Below are 22,352 nucleotides of genomic sequence, written 5' to 3' on the forward strand. Positions count from 1 at the left end.
TTTTTAAATCAATTTTTCTTTTTATTTGGTAACCATATATATATACATATAAAAAAGGCGCGCAATCTACTATATCGAATAGTCACGCGGAATTTGAAATACATACTTTTTTTTCATTCTCTTTCTTCAGTATTGTTTTTATTTTTTCCTTGTTCCATCTCTTCTCTTTCTTTTACAAAATGGATCAGGATGTTACTATAAAGGAGCTTTCTAATGTGGATGAAACATCTTCAACTCAAGAAATAATACCACCGACACGTACTGAAGAACAACACAAAGAAGTCTCTCCTGACACTTCTTTGGAACCTCCCTCTGATGACCAAGAGAAACAAACAACTTCATCTATCAATCCTCTTGATTCAAAACCACTGGAACAACAACAATACATCAACTCCCCATCTTCTTGGCAAATTCCTCCGAGTGCTTTTCAACAGAAACAACAACAACAACAACAACCATATGAACCAACAGAATCACTAAAATCTTTGGAAAAAACGACAAGCAAACGCGATCGATTAGAACAACGAATTAAAGAAGACGAAGAAGATTTGGATGCTTGGTTTACATTAATAGCAGATATTCAACAATCTGGTGATTTGGAGGCAACTCGTGCTATCTATGAACGATTTTTGAAGATATATCCAACCTCGGTAAGCAAAATGATAAATAAATAAATATATATATATATATATGTGTGCGTGTGTGCCTGCAGAGAAGAAGAGGGGTATGTGTATATATAGGTTATGGAAATGGATTGAGTAGATGGATACGACATGATTTGGTGAAATGTGCTTCACATAATACGATACTGGACTTGGTGGTGGCTTCTCTTTATTACACTCTTTTGGCATTGGTAGTTATCGGCACTTTCTCCAATAAATTTATATCCATTATCTATATTATTTTGTCCTTTTTTTTTTTATCTCTTTGTATATATCATACATTTCGCCCTTTTTATTATTATTCTTCTTACTTTACTTTTGTCACCTCATTTTGTGTGTTTTGATTATTTTGGATATTTTGGATATTTTGGATCATCTTTGAATTTTCAACAACAAGAGATTGATAGAAGCGAAGAAGAGGGTATTCCTGGTTGACATGCAATGCACATTTCACCAAATCAAAAAAAAAAAAAAAAAAAAGGAAAATAGAGAGAAATGAATTATGATTTTACTAACTTATTATTATTATTATTATTAGACAAAGCACTGGTTAGCATATCTCGAACTAGAACTCAAATATTCCAACTTTAGTCAGGTAGAAGCTCTCTTCACTCGATGTTTGAAAACGGTCCTATCGGTTGATCTTTGGAAATTCTACCTAGGCTATATCCGGCGTATCAATAGTGGGGAAGGTGGTGGGCTGGTTACAACTCCTGAATCAAGAGCAGTTATTGAAAAGGCTTACGAATATGTACTTAGCAACGTTGGCATAGACAAGGATGCTGGACCTATTTGGGCAGATTATATCTATTTTTTGAAATCAGCTGAAGTAAGTGATTAAAAACTAATCAAATGATCTAAACTAACTCTTTATATATTAGACAACAAATACATGGGAAGAACAACGTAAAATGGATAGTATGCGTCGTGTGTATCAAAAAGCTGTGGCTATACCTTTAAATAATGTGGAACATTTATGGAAAGAATATGATCAATGGGAAAACAACTTGAATCGATTAACAGTAAGTGAGCTTGAGGGAGAAAAGAAGTATATATATATATATTAAATAATATTTAATTTAATCATATAGGCAAAAAAGTTTCTGGGTGAAAAATCATCAGCATATATGACAGCTCGTACAGCATTACGTGAATCAAGACCTTTTACCGATAATTTGATCTTCAACACCATTCCAAGAAAGCCGCGATGGACTAATAAGGAAGCTGAACAGGTAACGAACGAATAGAACAACAATGGAAAACAATATGAAATGCTAAACGTTATGGATGATTGATCATAGTTGAATTTATGGAAACGATATATCAAATGGGAAAAAGGCAATCCTTTACATCTTGAAGAGAAAAACGCCGTTATCGAAAGGGTGTCTTATGTCTACCAACAGGCATTTTTAGTCCTCCGATTTTATCCTGAACTTTGGTATGATTATGCGATGTATTATTGGGAACTTAGCAAACCTGACAAGACACTTGCACTTTTGAAACAAGGCATGGAAATCCTACCAACAAGGTAATAAAATGAAACATATGTTTATAATTTCTATCATTTCTTATGATAATGATGATGATGGTGATTATGTAGTACTTGTATTCATCTTTCTATTTTATTTCTAGTTTATTACTCCACTTTGCATATGCTGAAATTTGTGAATCACGAAAAATGCTCGATGAAGCTCGCAAATCATTCGACTCCTTACTTGAACGACTAGATCAAGACATTGAAAAATTAAAGTCAACAGCACAACAAGATATTCAAGTTTTACAACAAGAGGCGGATGAAGAAAAAGCAAATATGAATCTTGGTGATGATGTTGATGGTGAATTACGAGAACAATTACGTACAAAGGAACGACAAGTTAAGAAAGAACAGGATAAATTGGAAGAACAACTATCGGAAAATATGGATGTGATCATGCGACAATGTTCCCTCGTTTGGATTGCTTATATGCGTTTTGCTAGAAGAACTGAAGTAAGTTCATTATCTTTCCAAAAAAAAAAAAAAAAATTAATTAGTTTTTCTTTTATATTATAGGGTATCAAAGCAGCAAGAGCATTGTTTTCAAGGGCTCGTAAATCTCAAAATCGAACATACCATGTATTTATTGCCTCTGCCCTCATGGAATACCACAACAGCAAGGATGCAGGTATCGCAGGTAAAATCTTTGGTCTTGGTATCAAGTCATTTGCAGATGATCCAGCTTATATTTGTGAATACTTGGACTTTTTGATTCAAATGAATGACGACAACAGTAAGTGTTATTATTGTTATTATTATTATTATTATTTGGTGGAACAAGAAAGTAATTTGTTACTCAATGATGATTTATTATTACTATTATTATTATCATTTTGTAGATACACGAGCTCTGTTTGAAAGATCATTGGCCTCTCTACCATCTGAAAAAGCAACCGATGTTTGGAGGAAATTCATGGAATACGAAAACAGATATGGGGATTTGACAAGTGTCCAAAATGTGGAAAAACGATTAAGAGAAGCAAACCCTGAAGGTATTTTTATTATCAAGAACCTTGAGTTATAAATTACTAGTACTCATCTTATTTTTCTTTTTTCTTTTTTTTTTTTTTCTTTTGGCGGGATTCGTCCGATTCTATAAATGATTACGATGAACGATGAATAGTTACTCAATTGGATTCCTTTCTTGCGAGATATAGCTATCTAGATCTTCATCCGGTAAGCGAATTAGAAGTTTTGGAAGGTAAGTTGGACTATATCGATAATAGTTTATTATGCTCATATATATGCATTTTTATTCCTCATAGAACCATCATCAGGAACTCCTGCAGCATCACCATCCGATATAGATACAAATCAAGTCGACGATGAATATGATCAACAGCAGCAACAGCAGAGTTACAAGGAAAAGCAAACATTAGGAAGAACTGGTGAACCAAAACGGGCATTGTTGGAATCTGTTCATGCTGAACGTTATCCTCGACCAGATTGGAGTCAATGGCAATTATTCAAACCAACCGCAGAATCTTCACGACCACCCATTAGTAATCTATCAGCTCCTTTAGGAACAGTGGATGAACTCAAACGATCCGCACTTAACCCAAGCTCTCCTCCTCCTCCATTTGCCGCAACAACTACTCCACCCCAAATTGGACATGAAGGCGGATCTGCACCTACTGTATCTACTCAGCCAATAATACCAGCACCTATCCAACAACAGCAACAATTACATACAAACCAACCACCAGAACCTTCACCACCATCTTCCAATTTGCCTGATCTAATTACTTATTTCGTCACCAATCTACCATCACCAGCTGATTATAATGGACCTATACTCAACGCCATGGAATTTGTAGAATTATTACGTAATGTCAATCTACCATCGTCTCCCATGCCTCGTGGTTCAGCTGTTCCAATTGGTATGTCCCGGTTACCATCATCATCTTCTGCTACTTCTTCACCATCACCTGGTCGTGGTCATCCTGGAATAAAGCACAACTTGGGTCGTGATATGCCTCCTGGTCGTGGAAGAGGTCGTGGTGGTAGTGGAATGGGCTTCAAAAGGGTAAAGTTATGATTTCAGGGGAGGCAAAATGATAATCTTCAAGAGTTATATGACGATGCTTATAATTTTTTTTTTTTTTTTTGCATATATTAGGGTGGCAGTGGTGGACCAATCCGAGGCCGTGGTATGAAACGAAAAGGTGGACGAGATGATTATGAAGACGATTATCAAGGCAACAAAGGTAAAAAGTGGATAAAAGCGGATACTTTTGAAGAGAATGCTTTACTTAATCCTTTTATTTTTGAATAGGTATGGGACCTAATCGACCACCGGATTATGATGTATTTAGAGCAAGACAACAAGCCAAGAGACAACGAGACGACTCTCCTTTTTAGTTTAGACTTCCCCACCTTCCCTTTTTTTTTTTTTTTTTCTGTATCTATATGTTTATATATGACCTATCTCATTCTATTTCTTTCTATTCATTTGAAATAAATACTTCTAGCTGGATCTTTTTTTTTTTTGGAAATCGAAATTTAATGTGGATATTTATTATTTATTTATTTTTTGTTGTAGAAAATTGGGATGAAAAGTGTGATGATGGATGAATGAATGATGGTATGATGAGTGGATAAATTCCATTCCCAAACCAGTCTTAGATTATTTCTATATGTTTTTTCTTCTTTTTTTTTTTTTTTTTTCTGAAAATTTTGGATTTTACAGCCAAAATTTTCGAACTCCTCAGCCAAATTTAAGCTGTGAAAATAAATTGTTGATGGGTCATCAGGGAATTTTTCGAAAAATCGAAAAAATCTTCTGGTGCACGTTAAACGACAAGTTAAACGACAAAGTAAGGTTAGATGAATTAGATTACTTCTTTGAGAGGAATTCAGTGATGGTTAATTTTATTGGATGATGATTACTACTGTATGAAGGATGACTGAATTGATTCCTATTCTTTAATTTACTTTATACATTTTGAGGGGAGAAAATATATATATTATTATTCATGCAATTGAATGTTTTCATCTATGTTCATTTCAAATTTGGTATAATGATGATCCTTTTTGGGAGAGCTACAAAGGTATAAAAATGAGTATAAAGGAAAGTTTAACTTCTCTATATGGAGCAGTGATGAAAAGCCATCATGTATGTTTATATTATTTTTTAGCAGTGTAGTCAATGAGAGAGAGAGGTTTGGAGTAATTTAACTGTATAAAGACAAAGGAAGATCAATGAAACTCCAAGTTGAATCCTAAAGAAAAGAAAAAAAGAAAAAGTGGGAAAAAACGAAAACAAAAGAAACTCATTTCTTGGGATTTTCATAACCAAAAAAAAAAAAAAAAAAAAAAAAAAAAAAGAAGAGAAGGATCGAAACTCCTCGGTTGAATTGGAGTCAATTTGGCCCTGAAAATTTTTTTTACTCAGGGGATTGGTTGTAAAGGTGATCGTCTTAAAAAATTGTTTCTTGGGCGTAAAACCGGTCATTGTCAATTAGGAGAGAGAGTTTGGAACCCTGATGAAGCTTGAAAATGATTTGGAGAGAGAGTTTTATATATATATATATATAAAATATGGGACCATTCTATTTTTCTATATATAGAAAACTTACATTGTTTTCTTGATCTGGTTTTGTATATATATAGTATGATGATGATGATGATGATGATGATGATGGCTGATGATTGATAATAATAATGAAATATTTCCTTTTACTGTATTTCTTATACGTTTTTTTGTTTCATTTAGAAAATGTAGGAAACCATCTTTTTTGTGATATTGATTTTTTAGGTCAAGTTCAAAAGAAATATTTTCAAAATTTAGTTTTTTTTTTTTTTTTTTACAGGATGCTTTACAGCGATTAAAAACAATATATATTACTTTCTAAATCTTTTTTTTAGATCTAGAGCCATGATCTTGAAATAAAAGATGCACCCAAAAAGGAAAGTAACACAGTTGGTTGCTCATATGGTTACGGACTTCCAACGGCTCGTTCATAATACTCGTTTTTTTTTTCTTTTCTTTTTTCTTTTTTTTTTTTTTTTTTTTTTTTTTTATTTTATTTTCTTTCTTCTCTTCTTTTTCCTTTCCTCTCTTTCATTTACTTCTTTTGTACTTTGTTATTCTGATCCAATTGTCATGACTGATGTGGGTATCACAACATCCCCTCCCAGTAGTATACGACCCTCACTTCAAGATGATGAATATCTCGAAGATGGACCACTTTTCCGCGCCACCATCAAGGAATTGGAAAGTCGAACCAGTACACTTAAAGCCTATTTAAAACGACTTGTCAAAACAACAACAGCATCACTGGAAGCTAAACAAGCATGGTTAGCAGCTGATGAAGAACTGATACAATCTTTACAAGAAATCCCGGCTGCTGAACCGCTATGGACGACATATCTCAATGACACGTGGAAAACCATGTTGGAACAACGTGAAAGGTTACAACATTCTATGCAATCATTATTAGTTGATCCTCTTTTGAAGCTTTATGAAATGGATCTCAAAGTAGCGGATACAAAACGACGTCAATTTGAAGAAGAAAGTAAGGAATATTACACTTATTTGGCCAAGTACTTGGGAATCAAAAAGAATTCAACCTCTGCAGATGCTCGTTTAGTAGAAACTAAACACTTATTCAAGAAACGTCATTTTGATTTGATTCGTTTTGATTACTATGCTTTTTTGGTGGACCTACATGGTGGAAAGAAGGAACAGGAAGTTCTTTTTCATTTGCTCAGCTATCATCAGAAAGAACATGCCTTCTATCAACAAGTTGCTCAACATTTGGAAGAACATCGATCTGGTCTTGATCACTTGGGAACTCAAATGGCGCAGGTAATATATGAAATATATATATATATATATATATATATATATATATATATATATATTGATTTAGCTTTATTTATTTATCTTGATGTGGAGGATAGGCAGCTCGATCTCAACAACTAGTTAATAAGGAACGATTGGAAAAACGAAAATGGCTTGAATCAAAATATGCTGAGGATTTGGCGACAGAGACAACCCATCTTTCATCACAATCGACAGGCGACAATACTAGTTCAGATTCGTTTAAGACACCATCTCCACAAGATGATATTGATAAATTTCATGGTATTCGTGATTTGGAACAACAAGATCGACGGTTTTTGGATCAGAATGAACGACGAAAGGAAGGTTTTTTATTCTCAACATCTAAACCTTTGAAACCTAATGGACATGATATGGCTTCTAGTGTGGCATGGCACAAGTATGAAACTAGAAATGATCTAAAAAAAAAAAAAAAAAAAAAAGAAGAAAACTCATATTTTGTTTTTATAGATATTGGTGTGTTTTGAGTGGTGGTAAATTACACGAATATAGCAATTGGAAACGACATTTAGAATCACATATTGATCCCATCAATCTTCGGTTCGCTACGGTACGTGAAGCAAGGAATGCAGATCGACGATTCTCTTTTGAAATCATTACACCACAACTTCGACGTATATATCAAGCCACTTCTCATGATGAAATGCTTGCCTGGGTCAATACCATTCAAAATGCTATCGAGGGACTTTTAGATGGAACAGGAACATCATTGGATTTGTTACAGGGTATGGATCACCATCTAGGAGATACTGAAATCAACAATTGCGTCAATGTCGAGTCACTATTAGATGCAGCTGTCACACCACCAACACCTACACCATCTAAATCAAAGACAAAAAGTATCACCTCTATCTCCATCAAGAAACCTGGTAATGGTCATCATCGTCGTTCTCTAAGTGGTGCTTTGCGTAATGCTGGTCTTGCTGTGGCATCCGGTATTCACTCTTCTTCTGCTTCTACTCATTCTGACAGGCATTCATTCCGAAAACAACCATCCAATCCTGATCTGTCGGCCGCTATGGATGATCCTCCTCCACCTTTACCTCCTTTACCATCTTCTCATCAACTTCATGTATCACCCTCTTTTTCAACAACATCATCTAACAACGAACGATTTAGATGGTCCATTTTATCGACACATAGTATGGCTAGCAGTAATATTCCGGCCCAAAAACTATCGACTGCCTCAGGACAATATACATTTTCTCCCTCTGTTAATACCAAGCTTATTGAGAACATTCGAAACGAGAAGTCCAATCGATTTTGTGCTGACTGTGGAGAAAAGAATCCGGATTGGTGTTCACTGAATTTGGGAATCTTCTTATGTATAGGTAATATATATATATATATACAAAGGAAAAAAATAATCAGTTTATTAATTTTTTTTTTTTTTTTTTTTTTTTTTTTTTTTTGTGTAGAATGTTCAGGTATACATCGAAGTATGGGTACTCATGTTTCCAAAATCCGATCATTGACTTTAGATAGTTCATCTTATTCTCCTGATATACTGGCTCTTTTACATTCTATGGGTAATGCAAAATCAAATTCTGTTTGGGAAGCTACCTTGTACGATACCAACAACAATAACAACAAGATTCAACCCACGGATCGACGTGAAAAAAAACTCCAATATATCCAAGCAAAATATGTTGTTCGATCTTTTATTCAGCCTGCGACCACTGATGATGAAAAGGAAGATGTGAACTTGTGTCTTTTCAAGGCCATCGATGATGATGATATTCCACAAGCTTTACGGGCAATAGTACTTGGTGCCAATGTCAATTCATGTCGACCAGGTCTGGATGATGATGATAGTGATCTCAAGATTCCAAGATATGCACTTCATGTGGCTCTTCTTCATGGTAGAATGCGGGATGAAAACAATATCGAAGATGATGACGATATTTCGGGTACTTCTATGGAGGAGAGGAAAAGACTATTTCCAATGGCAGAATTCTTACTTCAAAATGGCGCTGATGCTGGTATAGTCGATTCAACTACAGGAAAAACGGTGTCTGAACTGATAGGACTTGTGGAATCCTTGGTGAAAGATGATGCTATTGCGTATTTGAATCTCAAAAATACAGCTCGTGGTCAATCTTTAGTGTATCGATCAAGTTTACCTCCTCTTCCAACAAAATCGACAATACATTGAACTTTTGTTATACCTTCTTTTTCTTACTATTAATTATCCTAGTTATTATTATTATTATTATTATTTTTATTATTAATATTATAGTCATATATCCTTCATTTTATCTCTTTACTAATTACAAAATGATATCCTTAATTTTAGTTTCTTTTTTATATATATATATATAACCCAAATAAAGGAACGTCTTTAATTGTTGCATGACAGAAAAGCCACAGGAACATTATACGGAGCTGTAAATCGCAGGATGCCTGATAGAAAAAAAAAAAAGAAAAAAAAAGGCTTTCACATTTTTTTTTTTTTACTTCCCTTTTTCTTCCTTTTTTTTTTATATATATAGTTCCACTTTTCTTTATAGTCATATGGCCACTCAAGATAAACTCGACATTTTACTAAAGTGGTTCAAAGACAATCAAGTAGAATATGAACAAGAAAGTATAGATATCCGGATCAAAGATGGATCTTTCGGTGTTTATGCACTCAAGAATCTTCCCAGCAAGAAAACAGGTAACAACTTTTCTAGACTTGGTTTTAACAACATGAAAAAAAAAGGGTTATTTATGATTCCATTTTATAATTTTTTTTTTTTTTTTTTTTTAGTTGTCAAGATTCCAAAAGAAAATATACTTTCCATCAGAACAACAGGCATTGCCAATATCTTGGACGATGAATCTATTGAAGGTGGTTGTTCTCTGGCTTTAGCCGTCCTTTATGAAATGTATCAAGGCAAAGACTCTCCCTGGTATGGCTATCTTCAATCTCTTCCTGTATGCGAAGACCTTCCTATTTTTTGGTCTGATACTGAAAAATCATACTTCAAAGGAACTGAAATGGAACATGCTGTGGAGAATGATTTAGTAAGCATAAAAAAAAAAAAGAAAGAAAGAAAGAAAATGAGCTTACATTTTTTATTATTATTGTTATTTATTTAGCAAGATCTGAAAGATGATTATGAAGATATCGTAAAACCTCTTTTGGTCAAGTATCCTGATGTATTTCCTACAGAACATTTTACTTTTGAACAATTTCAAAAAGTGACGACTTTGGTGGCCTCTCGTGCTTTTGAGGTGGATGCCTATCATGAAAACGCCATGGTGCCTTTTGCAGATATCTTCAATCACCGATCCGGGAATGAACATGTTCATTTTGAAACCGATTTCGAAGTGTGTGATGCTTGTGGTGCTTTGGAATATTGTGAACATCAATACCTTCAATTTTTGGAAAATGACGACAATAGCGAAAACGATCAAGAGATGGAAGGATCTGAAGGGGAATGGTCTGATGATGATGACGATGATGATGGAGAAGAAGAAGAAGGACCATTGAAGGATTTGGAGCAAATGGAATTGGAAGGTATAGACTTTTGGAAGGAAGAAGATGATGATGATGATAACAAAAAGGATACATGCGACATGGTATTGGATCGAGCGGCCAAAAAGAACGAAGAATTATTTAATACATATGGTGATCATCCCAGTATTACTTTACTCAACAAGTACGGCTTTTGTTACGACAACAACCCCAACGATTATATTTCTGTTAGTGAAGACAACGTGGTGGATCTTTGTTTGGCTGTGACGAAAGAAATGTTACGTTCAGAACACAAAACTATGGACGATGAAGCTCTGGATGCCTTGGCGGTGGATCGTACCCGACCCCGATGGGAATTCTTTTTACTCAATGAATCCATTCTTTGTCCCTCGGCTGAAGATGAAGAACAAGATATGAACGAAGATGATTACGAGGAAGATGATGACGAACATGGTCACGGACATGACAACAATGACAACGATGATGATCACGAACACGATCAAGACGGAGGATGTTGTGGTGGAGATGATGAACGTGGACATCAACAAGGAAAGTCATACTTTGCCAATGTGGAAGGATTATATGAAGATACTCTTACTTGTTTATTACACATCATGTTTGTGGAGCAATCTCAATTTGACAAATTCATCAAGGATACTCAACATGCGGTGGATTACTTTGAAAAGATGGCATCAGGGAAAAAGATGGCAGATCAATGGAAGATGAAGAAATGTGTGTATCAAGTATGCAAGGCTCTTTCCGAACATAGACGTCAAGATTATTTGGATCCTCAAGGAAAATGGATCTCTGTACAGGATGATTTTGAAACAAGAAAGAAGGTAATATAAAATAGATTGTTGATTAGATTGAACTGACCCACTTTTATCTATAGACGACCAACAAACGGGAATATTATGCTTTAACTTGCCGAATGAACGAAAAGAAGATCATTGAAAAATCGATTGATTACTATGATACCATGATACAACAATGCAAACCACCCACGGGATCATCTGGCACCAAGCGAAAATCAAATGCAAAGAAAATTAGGAAAACAAAATAGAATTCATTGGATTATAGATGTAATTTGTATTATTTTCAATAGATGTATTCATATATGCTTTTATTTTCCCTTTATTCCAATAAAAATGTATTTTTTTTTCCAAAAATAAAAAACAAAAAAAAAATAGATGGTATAATCTTGATGATGAAAAAGTATATGATACTAAGAAGTGAAATTCATAAAGTAAGCCATTTTGTTCGTAAAAAAGGGGAATCATCCAGTCCAATGTCAACAAAGGTAGTCTGTAAAAACAAGAGTTGGGCAACCACTCGACCGATGATACCAACACTCACAATCAAAAAGGTCTTCATATATGATAAATCGAGATATACTATAGAAGACATGTATAAGATCGAGATATATAGATAAGGTATCATTTTTTTTTTTTTTACCTGATAAAGCTTCCACATTAGAAGCAAGAACAATGATACTAACCAACCATGAATATTCCAATTGTTCATATTCCCAAATCACCATCAAGATTAACAGCATTTTGCCAAAACTAGATATAATCAATGCCATTGATATATAGTTATATCTAAGTATAAAATCATTGTTAAGTCTTATGCAATGATAAATCTTTTATATACACATATAAATTACCTGATGACCTTATCATGGTTCCTGAAATAAAATCGCAAGGCAAGACAAATGCAGCAATGGAATACAACAAATTCTGAATCAATCATTCATGTAGAGAAAATGAATAAATAAGAAGATAAAAAAAAAATAGAGTCAGTGAAAATTTTAAATCTGTTAATTGTATTTACCTAATATACATAACGCCAGGATATACAAATATTGATAATACAAAGGTTTTTGAAGAAATAATGAGTTGTATAACGTGCAGTATCGTTCTAATCGAAACCATTTTATATCTAATTCCAATTAAAAAAAGTGAGCATCATTTTATCTACCTATCTAATTTTTATTTGGAAACTTACAAACTTCAAACAAAATGAGAAGAATGGCAAATCGAATAATATTGGACTACAAAAAAAAAAAAAAAAGAAGAGAGAATCAACAACTAGTTATCTTTCACTTTTTCTTTGTTCGTACCTCTATTCCATGACCAGTTTGAGATATCCTATTGAATAATAAGTGTCGATATACTTGAGGTTTCAAAAGTAACATATCAATAAAGATAATGACAAAGTCATATTCAATGTACTTGTCAGCAAACTGTTGACATTGATCCTACTTGTCAGTGATAAAAAAAAAAGGATAAAAGTTGATACCTTAATAGTTCCTTAAGAAAAAAACTCATTTACTTACACAAGAAGTTAAACGAATATTATCTTTACTATACTGTGTATATAAATTTTGTACTCGAGTTCCACATTCTACACATGTTGGCATTTGATTAAAGGAAAGAAAAAAAAAAAAAAAAAGTCTATACACAGTCGAACAAGCTTGCCTTCTGTCCCCTCTTTTAATAAGCAGCTGGTTTGATTCGGAGTGACTTGCGTCCAAATCGGGCAACCCAGCAAAAAGTCTTTTTTCCTTATTTCGTCAAATGAGGGGGATCCTTTTTTTTTTTTTTCTTTCTCTTTTACTTTTTTTTTCATCATCTAATAACCCCTTATATAATATTTCCAATGTCAACTCGTTATGCTAGAACGATTGATAAGGCTCAAAATGAGAAGAATACAGCAATTTTAAAGGGACTTTTACAACAACCTAGAAACAAATATTGTGCTGATTGTAGACGAAAAGGTAATTCTTCATCAATTCTACTTATCTTTTTTGTTATTTTTTAATAATACATTACTGTTCTCTTTATAGATCCTCGTTGGGCATCTTGGAACTTGGGCATATTTGTCTGTATTCGTTGTTCTGGTATTCATCGATCCATGGGTACTCATATTAGCAAAGGTAGACATAACAACTCGTTTGACGCTTGATTAAAAAAGAAAAATCTCATCTTTTTAAATCAATATAGTGAAATCCGTAGACTTAGATTCCTGGATACCCTCCCAGATTGAAAACATGGAAAAATGGGGAAATGAACGTGCCAATATGTAAGTATTTAGAAAGGTGATAAACTACTTGGGTTATGGCTTACTGGTTATTTTTTTTTTTTTTTGACAAATAGGTACTGGGAAGCCAATCTCAAGGATAACAAACCAAATGAAAGCAATATGGAAATGTGGATTCGATCAAAGTACGAGATGAAACGATGGGCAATGAAAGGACCTATTCCTGATCCTAATAGTTTGAATGGTACTTCAACTACTACTACTACCAAACCAACAACATCAACAACTGAACAGGTAAAAAAAAAAAAAAAAAAAAAAAAAAAAAAAGTTGGATTTTGGGTATTAATACCAATTTATCAGGTATCTTCATCGAACAACGCCAAACCTGTCAAAGCAAAACAAACAGAATTCAATAGCTTGGATGACTTTTTTGGCTCTAGTCCTAGTAACAGCACCACTACCACATCAACTGCTACTAATGGCAATCATATTCAGCAAAAGAACGACATTTTCTCGATGATAGATAACAATCCACCAGCAACAAATGAACAACCAAAGAAACAACAAGTTGATTTCAAATCATCCATTCTATCACTTTATAATAAACCACCTTCGAACACAACAAACTCCTTCATGGGCAATGGCAATAATTATCAACAACAACTCTCTGGTTTGGGTGGATTCTCAGCAACAACAACAACAACAACAACAACAACATCAGCTCAAGATAATGGATGGGGATCATTTGTTAGTAGTTCGGCAACCACAACAAGTTCTATGACCAGTCAGGCACCAATATCTACCAATCCTCAACAACAACCAAAGAAACAAGCATATGAGTAAGTTCTTTATTTATTATGAATAAAATATTGAATTGGTAACTAATCTCTTTATTTATTTTATGATAGTGCGTTTGCTGATTTATTGGGTTAATCAGAATTTATATATTATTATATAGAATTTTTTGAAATAAAGAAAGAAAATAAAACTGTAAAAGCTTGCTGTCTTATTTGGTATTCGCCGTCAAACATGTGATTTTAAGAAAAAAAAAGAAAAAAAAAAGACTGGGTGATTTTTTTATTATTATTACTATTATTTATTTTTTTATTATTTCTTTTCTTTCTCCCCTCACTCTTTTAAAACCCTTTAGTCTTTCCTTCTTCTTTTCTCTTTCTATACTATTTTGATACGTCCCCTTCATTTTTCCTTTATCCATTTCCACTCCCTTTTTTTTTTTCCCCACATACATACACAAAAAGGAAAAAGATGTCATCTATTCCGACTCATTATTCTGAACGTTACGTTAATCAACGATATAACAAAGCACTTCATATTGTTCAACATCTTCCTGTTTCATCAAGTTTTCAACCAAATAAAGAACAAAAGTTGGAAGTAAATGAATATTTATATAAAAGATGATATATTGATGCTTTCTTTCTTTTTTCTTTTTTATTATTATTATTAGTTGTATGCTTTGTATAAGCAAGTTTCACATGGCAATATAGATACACAACGACCTGGTATTTTTGATGTTGTTGGACGAGCCAAATGGTAAAAAATAATGATAATAATAAAGAATTGAAAACTAGTTTGATGATGGATTGGGAATCTGATCTCTCCGGTATATTATGACAGGGACGCGTGGGCAAAATTACAAGGATTACCTACGCTGGAAGCAAAACATCGATATGTAGAAACATTATTAAGAGTGTGTGCAGAGGTAAACCAAAAAAAAAAAAAAAATAGAAGTATATTTGCATGTAGTAAAAAAAAACCAAACATATATTACATAGGCTTATCGAAAACCTGCGGCAAAAGCTCAAGTTCAACAAATTATTCAAGCATTTGCTACGTTACGACCAACAGAAGATGATGATTCTGATAATATGGATGATACCGATGACGATGAGGACGATATGGATGCTGTAGGTAATATCACGGAAATTAAAGCAGATATATGAATGAAGATTGATCTTTTTTTTTTTTTTTTTTTTTGTTTCAGCAACAAGTGAATCTGTGGATGAAGAAGAAAAAGCATACCTTATGGATATTCGTAGAAGTGTACCTGAAATGACATCGTCGAGATCAGTATCTACTATTACAAGTCAAGCCAGTGATTCTTATCAGTCTTTACGATCACCTGCTTTACGATCATCACCTAGAACAAAACAACGTCGATCATGGCATTCAAAACCACCACCGCCACCATCACGTTCTCTAAGACGAGCTCCTTCTATAGAATCAACTCAATCTATGATGACAGCTCCCAGTGCACCACTTCGACGACACTCACGATCTTCTTCAACAACTATTCATCACAACGCAGCTGGTATGCGACCCCCTTCTACCATATCTCATCGTTCGGATCGACGTCATCCAACCATTGGACCTCAACAATATGCTGTATTTGATGAACCATTTGATGACAGTATCAATCCCTGGGCTACAAATCAAGACAATAGACGATACCGATTAGGTGATGATTCTAGTGATGACAGCATAGATGAAGAACGAAAAAGTTATATATCAACAAATGTGACATCAGGAATGACACCTTATATCTCACGACCTTCCTCTTCTTCTGCATATCATCAACATCGTATGTCAAACAACAGGCAACATGACCCAACCGTTCAATCACCTTTATTTGATGAATCAACTACATCCTCTGTGACAGCTACTGGTATACCATCCGAATCTCAACCAAGACAATCTACTGGAAATAGATTATTGACTGATCAACAGTATACATCAGTAGTTGCTCTTGGTCCAGCTACAAAACGTGCATTAGAAACCCTTCAATCAGAAATCATTGCATTGAACGACCGCATTGATGGATTACGGCAGGAATTGATAGATCGGGATAATGAAATGAAACAAACATCGGCATCATCGGGAAGATCGACGGTCAAAAAGGATGAAGATGATGGTGAAATATGGGATGCTTGGGAATGGGTATTCAAGGTAAAATGAAAATAAAGGGAATCAGTTGGTTTTATTAATTTTTTTTTTTTTTTTTTTTAGGCTGCATTGAAGCATACCACTATGAACTTGATGACAATCTTCCTTATTGTGTTCTTCTTGTACAAACGGGGTAATCCTATTGCTTATGCCTTTATTGGTTCTCTTTACAAACAATGGTGTACATTCAAATTGGGATTTTTAAAAAACAAATTAATTTTATAGTATAGATTAGTTTAATAATAATAATAATAATAAAATGGAATAATCTTATTCATATGATCATGATTATAATGGTTCTATATAATTGTTTTTATTTTCTTTTTCTTTGTTTTTGTTTTTGGAAAAAAAGGGGGAAGATTATGTTAGGCTATGAAAATATGTGGCCATATCATGTGAGGTCTCTCCAAAACTTCCACATGAAAATGGGATTTATTTATTTTCTTTTTCTCCTTTTTTTTTTTCCTTTCTTTCTTTCTAACCCTTTTATCTTTTTTTTTTTTTTTTTTTATGATATCGCCTTTGGCAATACGAATTAACCATTACAACCACCCAATAAAACTTGATGGCTTTAGTACAATCATCACACTCATCATTGAATTGTAGAGAAAACAGTTTATCCACTAGCAAGACTCTACGTCATTGGCAAAGTCAACCTATGCTAAGGTCCAAAGCAAGTATTCAACTCTCACCATTACATGCCCAAGCACAAACCAGTCATACCACACTTTTAGTTGACCCACCAAAAGCCTTACGAAAAGAGATACCTCGATCCCCTTCTTCTATTTCTCATTGCGCCCAACAGAATGAATGGCATCGAACACAAGATAAACTGATATTACAACGACAGAACTTCCTAGCCGATGATAAATATCATGTGGATCATCCTACCAATATGAAACGCTTAACAAAGGAAATGGACCGGGTGAATCGTGAATATAAGACTGTGCGTCATTTTGAAGATCCAATGGCTGAGTCCTTTTTTCGTGTTGCCTATCATCATCATTCATCATCCTTACCATTATCACCATGGATGCAAACTTCACCACGTTATATTTCCTCTTCCTCTTCTGCTTCTTCTGCCTCTTCTTTATCATCGGGTGGTTTACTCGATTTATCTTCTACATCTCCAGTTTTACAACGAAGAGCTTCTGATTTCATGCTAAAACGACAAGATCGACGCAATTCATCTACCTCGATCCATTCCGCCATCTTGGAACGATCTCATCATCATCATCATCATTCATCCACTTCACCTGCCAAAGGATTCTTCTTTTTTTCCCGATGGTTTCGTCCTTCTTTGCCACCCGCCAAACATCGTTATGCTCATCATATCACCGGATGATTCCTTTTTTGGATTCTCAAATTAGATACCTATTTTTATTACCTATATATATTATCACCATTTTATTCTTATTGTTATTATTATTATTGATTACTACTATTCTACTATAGATACCCATTTCTTTTATTATTATTATTATTATCATTATCATTATTATCCTTCTTAGCATCTACTATTGACTTTATATTTTATCATTCTTTCTGAATTGTGCTTTATATTTAATAAATTACACTGATTTTTTTTTTTTTGGATTTACATGATAAAAAATGATGATATAATCATCATCATCATGATAGGCATTTGAAACATATGACATGATGATATGCTTATCTTTTTTTTTTTTTTTTTTTTTTAATCTTGTCAAATGTTTGACTGGTATTTACAAATATAGTAATAAAAAGATATTCATTTTCTTCTTTCCAAAAGAGGGAGGTAAAATATAGAAACATCCTTTTGTCCTTCTTGTGAAACCTCATGTAGAACACATATATATATATATATATATATATATATCTACACATACACAAACCTCCCTAAAACGATCCATTACCACATCCCCTTTTTTCTTATTTCATTGACATTCATTTTGGTTATCTACTTTGTATTGTTTTATCATATAATAGTTTTTATTTCAATTTTCAAATATATAAAAATAGAATGTAAATAATCAGTTGGGTAAGAAAAGGAAAGGCATCCTATATCAATAAGGTTGTACATCAAAATCAAAATCAAAAAAAAAAGGGAGGAAGAATAGAAGGAGAATAAAAAAGGATAAACGTCAAAAGAAAGAAAAAATGGGAGACAAATAAATGGGTATCAGTAACAGTATAAGAAGGGAAGAGTGAAAATTTGTTATAATAATAATATATATATAAAAAAAAAAAAAAAGAGAGAGAGAAAGAGAAGGATCATGCCCAAATCTAAATAATAATAATAATAATAATAAAAAAAAAAAGAAAGAAAGAAAGAACGAATAACATTTATAGTTAGTATACAACACTATGATCCTCTTTTTTTTTTTTTTTATGTACCTTGAGTAAACTATCCCAACTACCAGTAGCCAAGGCATTTCCATCAGCAGATACTCCAAGACAAGAGACACGATTATCGTGAGCAGAAAGAGTACCTAATCTTTCCCCTTTTAATGTATCCCAAATATGACAATTACAATCATCATAACCACCAAATAAAAGACGACCTGAAGCAGAAAAGGCAATGGAAGTAATACCACAAAGTACAGCTTCACTTGAATATACACCTAATTCACAATCAGCACGTAAATCAAATAATCGACAACTAGCATCATCGGATCCAGTAGCAAATGCATCACCATTAGGAAAGAATTGAACAGCATTGATATCTGATTCATGACCTGCAAATGTTTGAACACATTTTCTTGTTCGAATATCCCATACTTTGGCTGTTGCATCACAAGCACCTGTCACGAATACATTTGGATTTGGACCTAATGAAAGACTAAAAGAATATATTTAAAAAAAAAAAAAAAGATATATATATATATAATGTACCTCATCACATCACCAGTATGATCCACGAATTCTTCAGTTTTGACCCCAGCATCAATATCCCAAAGCATACAAGACATATCACCAGAAGAAGTCAAAATTTGACGATCATTGATAAAACGACAACAACTAAGGTAACCAGTATGAGCAGAGAGTTCACGTTGAGGACGTACAGGACCATCGCGTCCACGTAAATTGTAAATAGAACAAATATTATCCAAACCACCACTAGCCACAAAATTACCAGAAGGAGAATAAGCACAAGCCATGACCCAAGAAGACCGTAAAGGAATAGCATGTACTTTATTAGAAGAGTAAACATCCCATACAATCAGTTTACCATCTTGAGAAGCAGATACTAAATGTCGTTTATCTTGAGCCCAGTGCATAGCATTGATTTTAGCCAAGTGACCTTTCAATGTACGACGCGCTTTCATTACAATACGAGGTAAGTCTTCTATTTCTTTGGCCATTTCTTGTACTAAAATATATAAATAAAAAATATTAGTAAATATATATATATATTATTATTGAATTTACATGTTGAATCGGCTAAAGCTTCTTTTCTTTGCTTAATACGTTCCTTGAGTGCTTCAGCTTCTCGTCTAGCAGCTGCAATTCGTTCCTGAATATCAGTATCGTTGGTATTCATATTAAAAGGGTTTTTCTTTTCGAAATGAACTATAAAATAATAAAAAAAAAAAAAAGAAGAAAAGAAAGGATGAATAAAATAAATGTAGGGAAAAAAAAAAAAGAGAAAAGTTAAAAAAGAAAAGAAAAGAAAAGAGAGGAGTTTGGAAAGAGTGAAAGGAGGAGGGGGGAAGAAAACACCCCTATTTTTATTTTATTCAAAGAAAGTTTTTTTTTTTTTTTCTCCCTTGGATAAATGTTTAATATTGTAAACATTTCCTCCCTTTTAATAATAATAATAATAATAATAATCATCCACGCGTTATTATTACTAACTAGAAAAAAAAATGACCTTACACCTAGTTTCTTGTGTTCTTATTTCTCCTTTATTTAATCACCGATATATATATCTATTGATACAGTAAGTGGATCAAACACTATTATGTTACTTCATGCACCACCTTGATTAAAACTCCTTCTTATATATATCTCTATCTATCTTAGATATCTTTTTTATATTTGAAATCAAAGTTCTTTTTTTTTTTATTTTTATTTATTTATTTATTTTATTTTATTAATCATATCTCTTTTATATATATATATTCTTTTTCTTTCAATAAGTTGAAATTGTATAATTGATTTTGATTGACTGCCTGACTTTGAAAACGCGATTTTATTTATTTTTTTTTTCCTTTCACTGTGGATGTTTTTTTTTCCCCCAGTCTCTTTCTCTCCCTCTCTCTTTATATATATATATCCCTTTTTTACTTTTTAAAATTTTCTATTTATCACATTATATAAAAAGGTAATTTATATATATTTTTACGAAATAACAATTTAATCTTTTTTTTTTAATTTTAAAAAAAGTAAATATAGAAAAAAAAAAACAGATCATGGAAACTGCAACACAACAACAACAACAACAACGAAGAAAATCAGTGACAAAACAACCTAATATAACTGGATCAGAAACATCTTTTAACCATTCATCTACATCTAATAAAAAATCACTGGAACAACTTATTGGTCGACGCATCAAAATCAAAACTAACTTGAATGAAGAAATTGAAGGCTTGATATACACATATGATCGTATTACCAATTGTATTGCACTTGATATCCTTTTTTTTCTTTTATATATATATATATTGATAAAAATAACTTTGTACTATACATCCTTAATCCTTCTTTTATATATATATACATTGTTCAATAGGTTCACGCCATTCTCGTAAAAGTCTATCGTTCCGTATACTCAAGATTTCTCATATCAAGGAACTCATTACAGTAGCATCCGATGAAGCTTCTGCACCATTACAAGATCCTGCTGTGGCTCATACAAGTAAATTGACTAGCTACCTTCCTGTCAATCATGTCCATCTTGATCGTCTTGCTGCTCGTGAAGCTGATACTGTCAAAGGTGTAAGGCAGCAAGTCGCCAAACTTGGAGTTGGTGTCACCAAAGAAGCTCAAGATATTTTTGATGCACTTACCAAAACGTAAGTAAAAAAAAAAAAAATGAATCAACCATTCATCATTTCTTCTTCTCTTTTTTTTTTAAAAAAAATACTAATACTAATAATAATAGTTTACCTTGTCGTTGGTCCAATGATACAATTGTCGTTATGGATGAAGTCATCATCACTCCTCCTTATGGTATTGAAAATTGTAAGGCAAACGCTTCATCTGCTGCCTCTCTTGCCCGTGTGAAAAAAGTGGTAAGAAGATTAAAAGTGATCAAAATATTCAATATCATCACTCACTTTTTTTATTTTTATTTATTTATATATATATATATATGATCTTATTCTAGTTGGAAGGGGAAAGAAGACGATTGAAAAAATAGGATTAGTTTTTGGATGGAAAGGTCAAAGTGTTAGATATTCTTTTTTTTTTTTGAAATAAAGGATGATGACTATGATTTGATTGTTATTTATGTTTATTATTGTATATATTGACTAGAAATATGAAATAAATAAAGGACCGTTTGCAAATAAGGGTGAGTGGTATATTGTATTCATATAAAAAAAAAAAAAAAAAAAAAAAGAGACAAAAAAATCAAGTATGAAATGGTCTGGTTTTTATTTCTTTTCGAGTAAAGTCTAATCTACATCGTATCGACGATACTGTATGCTAACAACAAAACAATCGTCATTTACGATTTCATCATGCCGTCATCTCTTTTTTTATAATCCATCATTTTAACAATTATTTTAAATCATCATCATCATCTAAACTTTATCACCAATTATCTATATGACGATCATCCAAGTTTTTTTTACCATCAATTTATTTTTATTATTTTGATCATCATCAAAGAATATTATTCTAACATACGGTATT

General features: G+C 32.9%; 10 protein-coding genes across 10 annotated transcripts; 8 read left to right on the forward strand and 2 right to left on the reverse strand.

The window, feature by feature from the left end:
• Positions 1-147: 147 nt before the first annotated feature.
• BX664DRAFT_88528 (uncharacterized protein) lies at positions 148-950 on the forward strand. The gene has a single exon (XM_051549779.1). It carries the CDS (start codon positions 180-182, stop codon positions 672-674), a length of 495 nt encoding a protein of 164 aa, XP_051400938.1. The 5' UTR covers positions 148-179; the 3' UTR covers positions 675-950.
• A 632-nt stretch (positions 951-1,582) lies between these two features.
• Positions 1,583-4,557, forward strand: BX664DRAFT_364482 (uncharacterized protein; the record flags this gene model as incomplete). The annotated part of the gene is made up of 10 exons (XM_051548422.1): positions 1,583-1,684; positions 1,754-1,894; positions 1,964-2,190; positions 2,295-2,649; positions 2,713-2,929; positions 3,036-3,188; positions 3,320-3,397; positions 3,462-4,222; positions 4,316-4,403; positions 4,472-4,557. The coding sequence occupies 10 exons, from the start codon at positions 1,583-1,585 to the stop codon at positions 4,555-4,557; spliced, it is 2,208 nt and encodes a 735-aa protein (XP_051400939.1).
• Positions 4,558-6,301: 1,744 nt separating this feature from the next.
• Positions 6,302-9,197, forward strand: BX664DRAFT_259937 (uncharacterized protein; the record flags this gene model as incomplete). Its single annotated transcript, XM_051540609.1, has 5 exons — positions 6,302-7,006; positions 7,102-7,421; positions 7,493-7,941; positions 8,233-8,373; positions 8,461-9,197. The coding sequence occupies 5 exons, from the start codon at positions 6,302-6,304 to the stop codon at positions 9,195-9,197; spliced, it is 2,352 nt and encodes a 783-aa protein (XP_051400940.1).
• A 327-nt stretch (positions 9,198-9,524) lies between these two features.
• BX664DRAFT_276778 (uncharacterized protein) lies at positions 9,525-11,625 on the forward strand. Its single transcript, XM_051541338.1, has 4 exons — positions 9,525-9,701; positions 9,795-10,051; positions 10,127-11,344; positions 11,398-11,625. The coding sequence occupies exons 1-4, from the start codon at positions 9,557-9,559 to the stop codon at positions 11,566-11,568; spliced, it is 1,791 nt and encodes a 596-aa protein (XP_051400941.1). The 5' UTR covers positions 9,525-9,556; the 3' UTR covers positions 11,569-11,625.
• On the reverse strand, positions 11,626-12,954 carry BX664DRAFT_276779 (Arv1-like family-domain-containing protein). The gene is made up of 7 exons (XM_051541339.1): positions 12,844-12,954; positions 12,628-12,765; positions 12,513-12,558; positions 12,339-12,446; positions 12,172-12,244; positions 11,961-12,106; positions 11,626-11,899 (listed from the first exon to the last, which is right to left on the reverse strand). The coding sequence occupies exons 1-7, from the start codon at positions 12,925-12,927 to the stop codon at positions 11,745-11,747; spliced, it is 750 nt and encodes a 249-aa protein (XP_051400942.1). The 5' UTR covers positions 12,928-12,954; the 3' UTR covers positions 11,626-11,744.
• Positions 12,955-13,115: 161 nt separating this feature from the next.
• On the forward strand, positions 13,116-14,575 carry BX664DRAFT_276782 (uncharacterized protein). The gene is made up of 6 exons (XM_051541340.1): positions 13,116-13,284; positions 13,354-13,443; positions 13,511-13,589; positions 13,664-13,841; positions 13,908-14,386; positions 14,456-14,575. Exons 1-6 carry the CDS (start codon positions 13,167-13,169, stop codon positions 14,478-14,480), a joined length of 969 nt encoding a protein of 322 aa, XP_051400943.1. The 5' UTR covers positions 13,116-13,166; the 3' UTR covers positions 14,481-14,575.
• Positions 14,576-14,646: 71 nt separating this feature from the next.
• BX664DRAFT_327409 (acyl CoA binding protein-domain-containing protein) lies at positions 14,647-16,778 on the forward strand. The gene is made up of 6 exons (XM_051544403.1): positions 14,647-14,939; positions 15,013-15,098; positions 15,183-15,267; positions 15,341-15,476; positions 15,550-16,511; positions 16,572-16,778. Exons 1-6 carry the CDS (start codon positions 14,814-14,816, stop codon positions 16,731-16,733), a joined length of 1,557 nt encoding a protein of 518 aa, XP_051400944.1. The 5' UTR covers positions 14,647-14,813; the 3' UTR covers positions 16,734-16,778.
• Positions 16,779-17,009: 231 nt separating this feature from the next.
• Positions 17,010-18,097, forward strand: BX664DRAFT_327411 (uncharacterized protein). The gene has a single exon (XM_051544404.1). The coding sequence runs from the start codon at positions 17,074-17,076 to the stop codon at positions 17,851-17,853; it is 780 nt and encodes a 259-aa protein (XP_051400945.1). The 5' UTR covers positions 17,010-17,073; the 3' UTR covers positions 17,854-18,097.
• A 662-nt stretch (positions 18,098-18,759) lies between these two features.
• On the reverse strand, positions 18,760-20,120 carry BX664DRAFT_384053 (guanine nucleotide-binding protein subunit beta; the record flags this gene model as incomplete). Its single annotated transcript, XM_051549158.1, has 4 exons — positions 19,920-20,120; positions 19,383-19,860; positions 18,885-19,329; positions 18,760-18,773 (listed from the first exon to the last, which is right to left on the reverse strand). Exons 1-4 carry the CDS (start codon positions 20,029-20,031, stop codon positions 18,762-18,764), a joined length of 1,047 nt encoding a protein of 348 aa, XP_051400946.1. The 5' UTR covers positions 20,032-20,120.
• Positions 20,121-20,546: 426 nt separating this feature from the next.
• On the forward strand, positions 20,547-21,941 carry BX664DRAFT_327412 (anticodon-binding domain-containing protein). Its single transcript, XM_051544405.1, has 5 exons — positions 20,547-20,814; positions 20,877-21,125; positions 21,214-21,508; positions 21,598-21,727; positions 21,823-21,941. The coding sequence occupies exons 2-5, from the start codon at positions 20,903-20,905 to the stop codon at positions 21,853-21,855; spliced, it is 681 nt and encodes a 226-aa protein (XP_051400947.1). The 5' UTR covers positions 20,547-20,814; positions 20,877-20,902; the 3' UTR covers positions 21,856-21,941.
• The last annotated feature ends 411 nt before the right edge of the window (positions 21,942-22,352 follow it).

The sequence above is a fragment of the Halteromyces radiatus genome (assembly GCF_025201355.1).
Source record: "Halteromyces radiatus strain CBS 162.75 chromosome Unknown BX664scaffold_3, whole genome shotgun sequence".
Taxonomy (NCBI): domain Eukaryota; kingdom Fungi; phylum Mucoromycota; class Mucoromycetes; order Mucorales; family Cunninghamellaceae; genus Halteromyces; species Halteromyces radiatus.

Excerpts from the sequence above, each read along its gene's own strand:
- BX664DRAFT_88528 (XM_051549779.1), top strand. The coding sequence starts at position 180 with ATGGATCAGGATGTTACTATAAAGGAGCTTTCTAATGTGGATGAAACA.
- BX664DRAFT_327411 (XM_051544404.1), top strand. The coding sequence starts at position 17,074 with ATGGCTTTAGTACAATCATCACACTCATCATTGAATTGTAGAGAAAAC.
- BX664DRAFT_276782 (XM_051541340.1), top strand. The coding sequence starts at position 13,167 with ATGTCAACTCGTTATGCTAGAACGATTGATAAGGCTCAAAATGAGAAG. Across the intron at positions 13,590-13,663 it reads GGAAATGAACGTGCCAATAT|GTACTGGGAAGCCAATCTCA; the intron begins GTAAGTATTTAG and ends TTTGACAAATAG. Across the intron at positions 13,842-13,907 it reads CAACATCAACAACTGAACAG|GTATCTTCATCGAACAACGC; the intron begins GTAAAAAAAAAA and ends CCAATTTATCAG.
- BX664DRAFT_276778 (XM_051541338.1), top strand. The coding sequence starts at position 9,557 with ATGGCCACTCAAGATAAACTCGACATTTTACTAAAGTGGTTCAAAGAC. Across the intron at positions 9,702-9,794 it reads TCTTCCCAGCAAGAAAACAG|TTGTCAAGATTCCAAAAGAA; the intron begins GTAACAACTTTT and ends TTTTTTTTTTAG. Across the intron at positions 11,345-11,397 it reads ATTTTGAAACAAGAAAGAAG|ACGACCAACAAACGGGAATA; the intron begins GTAATATAAAAT and ends TTTTATCTATAG.
- BX664DRAFT_327409 (XM_051544403.1), top strand. The coding sequence starts at position 14,814 with ATGTCATCTATTCCGACTCATTATTCTGAACGTTACGTTAATCAACGA. Across the intron at positions 14,940-15,012 it reads ATAAAGAACAAAAGTTGGAA|TTGTATGCTTTGTATAAGCA; the intron begins GTAAATGAATAT and ends TATTATTATTAG. Across the intron at positions 15,099-15,182 it reads GTTGTTGGACGAGCCAAATG|GGACGCGTGGGCAAAATTAC; the intron begins GTAAAAAATAAT and ends ATATTATGACAG.
- BX664DRAFT_276779 (XM_051541339.1), bottom strand. The coding sequence starts at position 12,927 with ATGCCAACATGTGTAGAATGTGGAACTCGAGTACAAAATTTATATACA. Across the intron at positions 12,766-12,843 it reads ATATTCGTTTAACTTCTTGT|GATCAATGTCAACAGTTTGC; the intron begins GTAAGTAAATGA and ends ACTGACAAGTAG. Across the intron at positions 11,900-11,960 it reads TAATGTGGAAGCTTTATCAG|TATATCTCGATTTATCATAT; the intron begins GTAAAAAAAAAA and ends TGTCTTCTATAG.
- BX664DRAFT_327412 (XM_051544405.1), top strand. The coding sequence starts at position 20,903 with ATGGAAACTGCAACACAACAACAACAACAACAACGAAGAAAATCAGTG. Across the intron at positions 21,509-21,597 it reads TTTGATGCACTTACCAAAAC|TTTACCTTGTCGTTGGTCCA; the intron begins GTAAGTAAAAAA and ends TAATAATAATAG. Across the intron at positions 21,728-21,822 it reads TTGCCCGTGTGAAAAAAGTG|TTGGAAGGGGAAAGAAGACG; the intron begins GTAAGAAGATTA and ends ATCTTATTCTAG.